The 12,133-nt window shown below is 35.9% G+C and overlaps 1 protein-coding gene across 3 annotated transcripts in view; it reads left to right on the forward strand.

The window, feature by feature from the left end:
• Positions 1-12,133, forward strand: part of rbms3 (RNA binding motif, single stranded interacting protein) — a 179,217-nt gene that overhangs the window by 41,926 nt on the left and 125,158 nt on the right. For all 3 annotated transcript variants that reach the window (XM_065298561.2, XM_065298560.2, XM_065298559.2), the window contains exon 3: positions 11,587-11,645. In XM_065298561.2, coding sequence (XP_065154633.1) covers positions 11,587-11,645 — 59 coding nt within the window. The remainder of the gene's footprint in view (positions 1-11,586; positions 11,646-12,133) is intronic.

Genomic DNA, 12,133 nt, shown 5'->3' on the forward strand with positions numbered 1-12,133 from the left:
TGTAGCACGCTCAGCTTCATTTACATATTTTACCATTTTTAAATCCGTTCTGCAAATCACAGATTTTTCTCAACAATGAGCAGAGAAAATGCATTAAAGTCATCAGGGTGTGCTTGTACAATCGGTTGCTCAGTACAGTATGCTATCTATTACCTTTGACTTTCATTGAAAATTAAAAAATTGTTTACAAAGTATGGGAAACATGAAACTCCAATTGTTCCAAAACCTCCATTTGGTCTTAATGTTAGCTATCTAGAAAAACACAATTGAGATATAAAATAAACGTAATACATGTGCATTTTTGTTTTGTGAGTGAGTGATACTGTGTGAGAGTTATTACCTTTTTCCATGGCATTCAGCAGTTTTAACTTTCCTGGTTTTGCAATGTATACAATATATTTGATATATTTAAACTCACCGAAGATATAACCAAGGGCTGCAACCCAAAATGGCAGCTCTCTGTCTGTCTCTCTCTCTATTTCTTTCTTTCTCTCTCCCTCCTTGTTTCCCTCTGTCTCTCAGCCTGATTGACTAAGTGACTCAGTGGAGGAATTGCCCTCATGTACACGGCTGCCATATCTACAGGAGCCTCTGGGGTGGGATCTCATTTTCAGTCAGCAGAACCTCCCGGGCTCGAATAACTCAGGCATCCAGAGCATGCAAACCATTTCAGAGCCACTGTGACAGGGCTAGTAACAGGTCACGGTTTTTATTTCAAAGTGTTGCTTTCTTACAATACGCTTGTCGTCTCTTCTGTGGTAGAGTTTCAACCCATACAGCACTTTGATTTATGTCTCTTTCTCATTGCTGTAGAAACGTCGAAGTCATGGGAAGAAAAGTGGGCCTGTATTACTAATGATTTGAAGAAGAATACATAATTCATATTTTTTATCTGGGCCTTTGCTTTCCATAATCATTTTTCATTCACGTCGGCACCGTCGTCCAAAGTTATAACATGCTGTTTTGCGGTATTTGGGGGATGAATCGAGAACATATTTAATATACTATTATAAGGTTACATTAATTGTGACTTTCATACTGTGCCACCAAACGCCAATCTTTTCATTCTTTCATTCTCAAGTTTCATTAAATGTTTTGAATATTTAAAAGGGCATCAACGATGCCAAATGCCATTGGATCTTGTATACAGTATGACAGAATGTGATGCCATACTTTATATAAATGTTTATTTTTGAATGAGAATTTACAGCTACAAAATATGTAATACCAATCAAAATTGTTATCAGTTGTATTAGTAAGGGGTTAAAGTTTCATAAATAATATATTATAAAATATTAGTGTGCAAATTTGGTGTTATTTTTACCTCAGCATTGGGTCAAAATGGGACAAACCCAGTCGTTGGGTAAATTAACTCAGAACTTGTTTATATTTGACTCAGTAATGGGTTGGGTTTGTCCCTTTTTCAACTGAAAATAATTTTTTATATACCATTATACCACTATGTCATTATAATTATACCATACTGTCATTGAACCCACGTCTGTTTCATCTAAAGTTTAAAAAAGCTTTCCCAGAATCTTCCCCGATTGAGGTTATATCGTTACAAAAGCGACATTATGTGGTGCAGTATAAAAGTCAGTACATTGAAGAACACCCTGCGATATTACCTGTTATTTCTCAATACTGTTATTTTTTTATAAAAGCTAACATTCAAAGCTATCGTGAGGTCAGATGAATAGCCGACTCCTCTTGAACAGCACCTGTTCTGGTTATGTTCAGAGAGCGCACGAGGGCCAAAAAGCCGCTAGCCATCAAAAGCCGTCTTGAAGTCTTTGCAAACTCAATCTCTCTGTCTCTCAGTATCACACGAGTCTTGTCAGTGTGTGTGTGTGAGGTGGAAAAGGAAGCGGGAGGCTTAGTGAAAATGTGAAAAACGCTGGGAATAAAGATCCTTCAGGCTGGATTTTGTGCCTTACAGACCTCTGGGATGGAAAGGAAATGTCAGCCATCGTTTTGAACCCCTGGTTCCTCTTAGCAGTTTAAATCCTAATCTATTAGCAAAGCTTGCAATACAATGTAGGATAAAAATGACAAAATTAGCTTAACATGGAATATCTGTGCTCATAACATACATTTCCCTTTTAATATGATGCAGGGTATCGTTAATTAATATTTTTTGTAATTATCTGTAATTTATAAGAGAGTTTTTTTTTAAAAACCATTTATTCCGAAGTAAAATACTATATTTTTCCCATTAATATTTTTTTTACCTTTAATAACTTAATTACAATACAAGTCTTTCTTACGTTTACTTCAGTGCAAGTGTTACATTATTAAAATAAAGATATATTTAATGTATTTAAGTGTGAAAAGTGAAAAGCACCTTGTATTTATAGTACAGATATAGTACATTTACAGATATTTTAAAACTATATTTGTGACCCTGGACCACAAAACCTGAAGTAGCTTGGGTATATTTCTAGCAATAGCAAAAAATACATTGTATGAGCACATTTTTCTTTTATCCAAAAATCATTGGGATATTAAGTAAAGATCATGTTTCATAAAAATATTTTATACATTTCCTACTGTTAATTTATGAAAACTTTTATCCAATATTTTTGTTATTGGATGCAGTGCTAATGACTTAATTTGGACAAACTTTTAATGCATTTTTTTATTTTGCACGTTTAGGTTGCATATTTTCAAATAGTTGTATCTCGGCAAAATATTGTCATATCTTAACAAACTATACATCAATGCAAAGCTTATTTATTTAATTAAAATTGACCCTTAGGACTGGTTTTGTGATCATGGGTCACATTTGAGTAAAAAAAATCTACTGTTCATTTTTATTTTATATTAATTATTAGACTAGGGTTATGTTGTTCATTGTTAATTTATATATACTGATAAAAAAAATGTATACATTAAATGCTGCACAAATATTGTTTATTGTTATTTCACGCTATTTCATTGCGTTAGCGGCTATGCTACTGAATTGAACCTTATTGTAAAGTGTTACTTAATTCACACTGCAGGTCTTAATGCTCAGTACAGATTAAATCTAATATTTTTGCGCTATTTACATTATTATTTATCTACATTATCATTTAAAGTGACCCGCATGTGCAGAAAAAGCATGACATAAAAGTCAGATTTGTGCTGTTTAGACTGTCCTAAGAAATTCAGATATGGATCACATTTGGGCAAATAAGTCGGATTTTGGACACTTTTACCTGCAGTGTGAACGTAGTGATCATTCTTTTAAGCGTGAAAATGCCTCCCTTTTATGTAAATGAGACCTATTATAGATCTCTCTCTTTTTTTTACAGAAGTCGGCACTATTTGTGTGATGCTATTAACGCTGTCCTATTGCATCTCCTGGAAAGCAGGCGGTAGATTTATATTTGTTTTAAAGAGTTGTATGTATAGTACACATTTTTATTGATTATGTCATGATTATTCATCAAACAATGATAAGGAAGACTATGCTGTGTAGACAAGAGTAATCTAGGCTTTTATAACGGCTGATTCAAGTGTTTTTATCACAGTGATATACAGTCATAGTTACGGTGGTTCTTTTACAACGTGAATAGGTTTCGGTGAATAGAAGTCAGCTCATACAAATTAATGGTGCAAGCGCAAGTTGCGATTTAGTCATAGTGAATCTAAGATAATTCCACTTTTAGAAAGTCTCAGTCCTCTTTCTTGAAACCAGTGGAGCAACCAAGCATACAAACAAACATCAGATGCTCGCAGAAGTACCGAGCGTCATGTCAGACAAGACAGCTGCATTGGTAGCCAATTAAGAGATCCTCCACACCCACCTGGATAGAAGTTGAAAGAATGCTGGTTCACATCTCTCGGCACGAGACATCAAACGGTCCGGCATCCGTGGCTGCTGGCGCTCAGGGGAAAATAAAAACACAGATCAGAGTGTGTGTGGGCCCTTTGAGAACTGTCATTAGCACTTCACACACTGCAGTTGAAAGCTACGCACACAAGACGTGTTGTCTTGACGGCGATCGAATCAACTGGGATTCGTTCCCAGCTTGGGCTGTCACAGCACGTCGAGTCGAGACGCGCAGTGATCTTTCAGACGTGCGCGTGTAGGTAAAGAAAAATATTGATCTTCATTTAAGATCCTTTCGGGCGTTTTGGTTAAAGGATCTTAAAAATAAATCCAGATAATTTAGTCACGCATATGTCATCCAAAATGTTGATGTCTTTTTTTGTTCAGTTGAGGAAAACATTCCAGGATTTTTCTTCATATAGTGGACTTTAACTCTTTCGCCGCCAGCATTTTTCATGATTTTCACAAAAGTTTAATGCCTTCCAGAAAATGCTCCTTTTTAAATATATAAACATACAATATATGAAATAAAAGAACAGACCCTCTGCTTTCAAAGAAAAAAATCTGTTTCATCCTACCTTCATCTACCTTCCTACCTTCTGTTTTTATTACCTTTCAAATATGTGTAGGTTTCATCAAAAACACCAAATTTTGAGCAAAAAGCTGAGATAATTTCATTTTTGTGAAGGACTTTTGATAGAGATCAGATTCAGAGCGATCTTTAAAACATACACGGACATACAGCTGTTTGCCCTAGGGTTTTTTATATGTTGCGGAAGGGGACACCTGGTGGATAGTAGCGGTATTGCAGATTGACGAGATAACTCGTCAATGGCGGGGAAAGAGTTAATGGACCTCAACAGCTTACAGTTTCAATGCAGCTTTAAATGGCAATATATGATCCCAACCGAGGCATAAGAGTCTTATCAAAACCATTTAAAACTTTTAAACCACAACTTCTCGTTTTGCACCAGCCATGTGACGAGCCAGCACGATTTCACGTAATTGCGTAAGCATGCCGAAAAGTCACGCGTCACATATATGAAACGCACATTTGCGGACCATTTCAAACAATAAACTGACACAAAGATATTATTTAGTATCACTTTACATACAACAACATCAGAACGGTTGTCGTCTCCACACTTGTAAACACTGTGGTGGTAGTTTTGCATACGTCATGCGTGACCTTTCGATGTGGTGACGCATTATGTGAGGTCACGCTGGCGCCTCAAACGGCTATTGCGGGACGAGAAGCTGTGGTTTAAAAGTGCTTATGGTTTATAATTTTTTTTGCACCAAATGACGATCGTTTTGCTATATAAGACCGTCTTGTTTGGGATCGTTTAAAGTACTTTGAAGCTGCGTTGAAATTGCAATTTTTAACTGCATCTAAACTGTAAACTGTTGAGGTCTAATAAAGTCTATTATATTGAGAAAATCCTGGAATGTTTTCCTCAAAAAACTTAATTGAAAGAAAGTCAATTTTGGGATTTTTTTTAAGAAAGTGAATTATTCCTTTAACCTCATAGGGTGTTTACAGTTATTTGTTGTGTTCAGGGACAATGTTGGGTAATGTTACTTTTAAAAGTTACCCTTTCATTAAAATCCAGGCTAAAGTCTTACAATCTAATTATTAGGAGCATCAAAGTAGTCAAGGCTATAAAAATGATGAAAATAGGTAATGTGTATTTATTGCTGTAAATTATATATTTTGAGATACTGTACTTATACTGTACTGTACTTTCCTTTATAATAATGAAATTGTATTTTTTTATTTAAACTATTTGTAAAAAGTGAAAGTTGGATCAGTTAATTTTTAGGAAGCCACGTTCCTGGTGTTTATTTGCGCAACATATAATATAAAAAGTAAAAAGTTGGATCCACTTAAAAAGTTACTTTGTTTGGTAACACCTAAAATCATTTTTATACTTAAAATTTGTATGTAAAAATATAAGTTTAATTTTTTTATAGGGCAATATAATATATGCCCAAATAAACACCAGGAACGTGGCTTCCTAAACACTGATTTCAATCTATGGAATGATAAATATATTAAAGATATTAAGGTTATAATTTTTTACAGAATGTTATTTTATGATATTTTACGTATAAAATCATCTAAAATAATAATAACATAATAAAACAGTAAAATCACAGACCTCTTCACATATTTAATTTTTCTTTAACTTTTCACTATTTTGTCAAAAATATCCTCAGCATAGTTTGCAAGCACTAACATAATTGCTGTATTTTAATGCTGTATTTTTTTAAACAGTACAGGGAAGTTTCCCGGACAGGCCTTATCCTAGTGCGAGACTAAAATGTATTTTTGAGCTGCCTTAATTTTAAAACACCTTGTACTGACGTATCTTAACATACTGTATCAGTGCCATTGTTTTTCTCAAGATGCACACCAGAATTTGCTTTTTGTAAGGATTGTTTGTAAAAAATACTTCAATGGCCTAATATAACTAAGGCCTAGTGGATTAATCTAAACCCTGTACGGGAATCCGCCCCTATAAGTGTATTTACAGGAGCAAAGGCATTCATTCCTGTAAACATTCAGGTTTATGGCAGCCGCACCTGCGAGTACAAGTGTAGAGCAAATGTACCGCTGCTCTGAGGCCACACACAAATCTTGTACACTTTCCTCCACCGCTTCACTGAAGCATCCCAATTTATTTTCATTTACCAGCACCATTTTGAAGTTCTTTAACCATAAATCTCATGGTAGACTGAAGAAATCTGTTATGCTCTGTACTATCTGATAAGCATGACACACGCTGTCTAAACCTACAATGACTATCACGTTCATTCTACTTTAGTTTAACGTTTCTAAGGCCATGTTACGTGTGTAAAGAAACTGAAATTTAACTACAGTAAAAATTAACACGACTGTGCAACGTGCATTACTTGTAAGACATAACCTTCAATACCGTTTATGTTGATTTGCTGTTCCTGTGGATTAACTACAGCACTTGGAGGGTTCAGTGTGTTCTGGGCGGTGTTTGTGTTATATGTGGTTCTCTCCGGGCCTGATCCTTTCTGGTCGATGTGGAGAGAAAGTTTTTAGATCCAGATGACCAGAGTTGGAGCGGTGGAACATTGTGATCCCACATGCAGGCTGAACTTTGGTATTTCACAGGAGACTTGTGTGTGTGGTATCAGCAGTCTAATTAAAGCTCTATGGGTATCTATTATTGTCAGGGCGTTGTTGCATCCTTTCTTTCTTGTTTGCGTCTATTCGGTCTGTCACATCTGGTTTGCTTTCCGTTGATATTAATAGTTGTGACTTTATTCACAAAGGTATAAAACGTACCAACGTTCTGTACCCCATAATTCTCCATGTTTTGTGTCCATTTGAATCATTTGTAATTGTATCACTAGTAGGGGAGAGCGGGGCACAACATAACGCTTTTTGGTTTTGGCTCAATCATTCAAAAATATTTGAGTTAATTATATTTTTACACAAGCAACACACACATCTCTGATACAAATGAACATTTGAAGTTTGTTTCTATTACTTACCATTCTTGGACAATTACACCAAACGGGACAGAAGTGCAGCGTTACAACTTATCCCATAGGTGGGGTTAATTGTAACAGGCAGGGGGTTAGTTGTAATACTTAAATAAATTAAGTGTGAAGGCAAATATTTCAATACTATTTTGTCTCTATACTTGAAGTGGATATTGTTTATATATCTGTCTTTAATAGACAGGTATTCACACTGTATTCATTCATCCAGCCCTTTTCTAACAATAGTTCAATTATAAATGGATACAAATGTCTAAATATGTGAGAAAACGCAGCACAATTATGACAACATTTTTTTTTTATATGTGACCCAGTCTGTAATAACCATACTAGCAGTTTTCATATTGTAAGTGCTGAGGGGTTAGTTGTAACACGGCGTTACATTTTACCCCGCTGGGTCAAAATATTTTCAAGCCCAACAAAAAAGTTGATAAGAGCTGCAGACATATTTCAAAATGATGCTGTGTTTTAGTCAACGAGACACTGATTAATATGACATAGCATTGGATTTGTTATCTTACACACCCAACTTAGAAAGCAAAAAAACATATGATGAAAAAATTTACTTACATGCCACCAAAACACTCGTTCATCAATAACTCTCTGGAAAAACATTATACATTTTCAAAAATTTGCGGGAGATCGTCTTTTGGCAGCGTGAAACACTCAACCTTGTGCAACAATGTAAACAGTCCGTGTTACAACTAACCCTGCATTAGTTTTTGCCCCGTGCACCCCTACTGTTTGTTATACTTACAGTACAGTACGGTAAGTGATTTAAACCAAACCTTGTGGACAAGATTGCTCTTGTTTTTGCTATGGTGTTTGTTAGGCAACATTTACACAACAACGATTATTTCCTTTGCAGTTCACAGACACACGACAATGCTGTCAAAAAGATTTGTGTTTACCAGGCATGTGCGATGGGGAGGGAGCTTGAGCCTTTGCCTAATGTGCCCTTTTTGATGCCCAAAGTGTCCTCTTTGCTACTGGACAAAGGGACTTCCTTCCGGAAAGGCCTTTGCAACCGGCGGCAATTCAAACTCGTTCATTGCATAAAATTGCGTTAATATCCCACATATTCCATTTAAGAAAACATGCCGCAAGATCAAGGATTTTTGCCCAAAAAAACTTGTTGTTGTACTCACACGTGCCTATATTTTAAATTAACACATGCGCATGACATCACCGCTCCTAACCTGTCTTTAAAAGTTTGCATGTTCAGGACCCCAAAACTCTGTTTCCGCATAAAACTTTCCTGTTTATGGTTAAAAAAGGTTGTCGTGTAATCGGCCCCTTAATGGCAAAGTCGAAAAAAGCCAAGAAAAGTAATTTGTCAGTCCTAATTGAAAGTGTAATATTGCAGCAAAGTGACTAAAACACAGCCAGTCAGAACACATTGGATGTTTATAAGTGTAGAGCGGGACTTTAAGCCAATTAAAATGCATTGTGGATGGGGCTAGCCTGTGCAATGTGATGAAAATAAAAATAAACGACCAACAAAATGTCTTGTCATGCACCGGTTGTCGCGGTCACGGCTGGTTAGGACAAAAAGTCAGATTAGTACGGAAGAGGTTTAAGTGATTTATTGGTTGCAGCTTTGTAAAGTTGCGCTTCACTGGGACACAGTGTATTATGTTATTATTGTCAGTGTTGTTTATAATGTTGCTATATATCATTATCATGATATGTCATTTAGTGTGTGGTGTACTGATATTGTAACATGCGTCTACTCTCACTGTAAACCATTCGCCTTTTTGGTTTGATGTTATTTAAGGTCAGATTCTTGGCACGAGCGATAACCATGAGGGGAACTCCATGCCTTAAGTTTTGAACTGGTAAACAACGTAAACGTTCAAGGCTTGGTCTTAATCAAAAGTCAGTTTGTAAGGGCTTTTAATAACACATGGATGTTTTACAGTAACCTCATAACAAAATCCCAGCTTTTGAGATGTGCACATGTGAGCATCTCCACCTTTGCCTAGCTGGGTCATCCTGAAAATATGAGTTTTCTTCATCCAAAAATATTTACATTTCATAACTTACAAACCCTTTAAAACATGATCTGCGTGCATTGTTAGGAAAACGTCCTGTTTGTGAGTTTCATGGAGACCCCAGCGTGCCACTCGCCTGCGGAAACGTTGCCAGATACGCTGCGTACATTCCTCCCTGAACCCCGCCCTCACAGACCCACTCACTCATCTGCAACGTCTGTGTTTGTCCTACCACTTGTTTTGCAAGATGAAATGGCAGTAAATCAAGCGTTCGATTCAAATGGTTCTCATGTGTTTCCTCACATCGGTCTGGTACATGTTTCTCCAACAGAGCTCTTCATTTTCATGTCTCCTACTTTCTGTTATGTGGTTGCCGGTCCCCTGGGCTTCTTCTTTGTTTACCGACAAACTATGTTACAAGTATTGTTTCTATAATGAGTCTCTGTAATTCAAGAGTTGTGATTATCTGTTTTCAAAAAACATCCGCCCTCAATTGCACAGCGTGTGATGCCGCAAAGTGAATAAGATCATACTTAGTTGATAAATTGGTATGAAACCTCATATTCCAAACCCATATTGTTTTCACCGTACCATTGATTACCTAAAGGGATAGTTCATCAAAAAATGTAAACTATATCATAATTTACTCACCTAAGTATGCAAATGAAGGTATTATAAAGAATGTTTCAGTATGGAAGTGAATGGTGCCCCAGATCTGTTTGGTTAAATATCTTCATTTGTATTCAGCAGAACAAAGAAATTTGTACAGGTTTGGAACAACTTGAGGTTGAGTAAAAGATGACCAGATTTAAATTTTCGGTGAACTATCCCTTTAAGTAGGCTGTTTTCCATTTTATAAAAGTACATGGTGACCGAGGACTATGAAGCACCCCCACAAAAACAAAAAAACAATAAAATTTATTCATATGACTTTCTGCTTACCAAATTAAAGTTTTTATAAAAGAAGGCTTAAGAACATAATGCATTAGTTATATAAACCCCATTTTGGCACAGGTCACCATTTGCACCTTTATTATATGGAATTCTGCTTAGCTTCTTATTTATTCCAAAAGGAAAATGTAAAATTATACAGGTTTGGAACGACACGAGGCTGAGTAAATAATGACAGATTTTTTTATTTTTAGCCGAATTGTTCCTTTAAAACAGTCATTTGTATTTCCTCTATAAAGTTTATTTGCCAGTGTTACTTTTGGCGTTCTCACTGGAGGCTTTTTACACAATAAACATGCTTTACTATTGCCTAAAGACACTGAGACATTGTTACATTTTTGTAATGCTGCTTTAAAATTATATTCATTTTGAGGAGCATTCCTGACTTAACTTTGCCGTTAGCATGCTTATAAAGCATATAAAGGCTTCTGATGAATTTTCTGGCATTTTGCAGACATCAGCGGTTTGATACCTCACTGCGACGCTACTCGTTAAGGTGACAGTATGATGATCTTTCCCTTATTAAACATCCCTTGCTTTTACCTGGAGGTGGCTGCCGCATTAACTATGAATTAAAAGTCACATCAGCCTTCCCGGTCTTCAGGCAAAGACAAAAGCAATAAGTAACTTTATTATCTCCATCGTGGATGGAAGGGAGGCAAATATGTTAGAAAAAAGAGATGTTTGTAATTCTGTGATTGTGCTGTGTGAATGAAGGTTTTTTGGGAGGTAAAAAGGAAAAAGAGAGCAAGCGAGAGAAAATACGTTTTTTTTGGTAAAGATTGAGGCTCTGTGATGCGTCCAGTGTTTAATTAATCCTCTAGGGTTTAAAGCGAACATCCTCACAAAATGTACCTCCCCTTGTTTACGGTTTCCTTGTAAGGAATGTATTGATGTATTGATAAACATCCCTTCGTTAGGGTTTTAATGAAGCAGAGAGTTAAATCTTTATTAAACCTAACATGAGTTAGGTTCAAACTTTTAATTGAGTTCATAGCAAGCATCGCCTACAGTCACGTATGAAAGCTGCCCATGTAGGCCAGTGTAAGATTTTATGTAAGATTATGAAATTTACTTAATTTAGCTGTATTTTATTTTAATTGATTTGCTTTTTTCATCGTAGGTAAGAATCAGACATGACCAAAAGTAAAAAAACACTGTAAGACGTGTTACTTTTGCCAAACATTTATGGAGACTTGGGTTTAAATTGTATATTAATATTATATTATAAAATATAAAAATGCACTTGGATTTGATTTAAGTTGATTTCTTTCTGTTTTGCAGGTATGGAAAAATAGTGTCGACAAAGGCAATCCTGGACAAAAACACCAACCAGTGCAAAGGTGAGTAACAGTAAACATTACCAGGCATTTAAAAATGTTCATAGAAGAATTAGTCAATTTTCTTTAAAAAAAATCCAGTTAATTTTCTCACCACCGTGTCATCCAAATTGTGGAAGTCTTTCTTTGTTCAGTCGATAAGAAATGATGTTTTTTGAGGAAAATATTCCAGGATTTTTCTCATTTTAATGGACTTTAATGGACCCCAACACGTAACACGTAAGTTTCAAAGGACTTTAAACAATCCCAAACGAGGCATAAGAGTCTTAACTGGCGAAACGATTGTCATTTTAAACAAGAAAACTAAAAAATAGGCACTTATAAACTACAACTTCTCTTTTATCTCCGGTCCTGTGACGCGTCAGAGCGACCTAACGTAATGCATCATCACGCCCAAAGGTCACGGATGATGTATGTGAAACTATGCCCCAGTGATGACAAGTGGAGAAAGAGGACCGTTCCGGCGTTGTTGTATGTGGAATGATATTAAT

This window comes from Paramisgurnus dabryanus, chromosome 13 (assembly GCF_030506205.2).
Source record: "Paramisgurnus dabryanus chromosome 13, PD_genome_1.1, whole genome shotgun sequence".
NCBI classification, from domain to species: Eukaryota; Metazoa; Chordata; class Actinopteri; order Cypriniformes; family Cobitidae; genus Paramisgurnus; species Paramisgurnus dabryanus.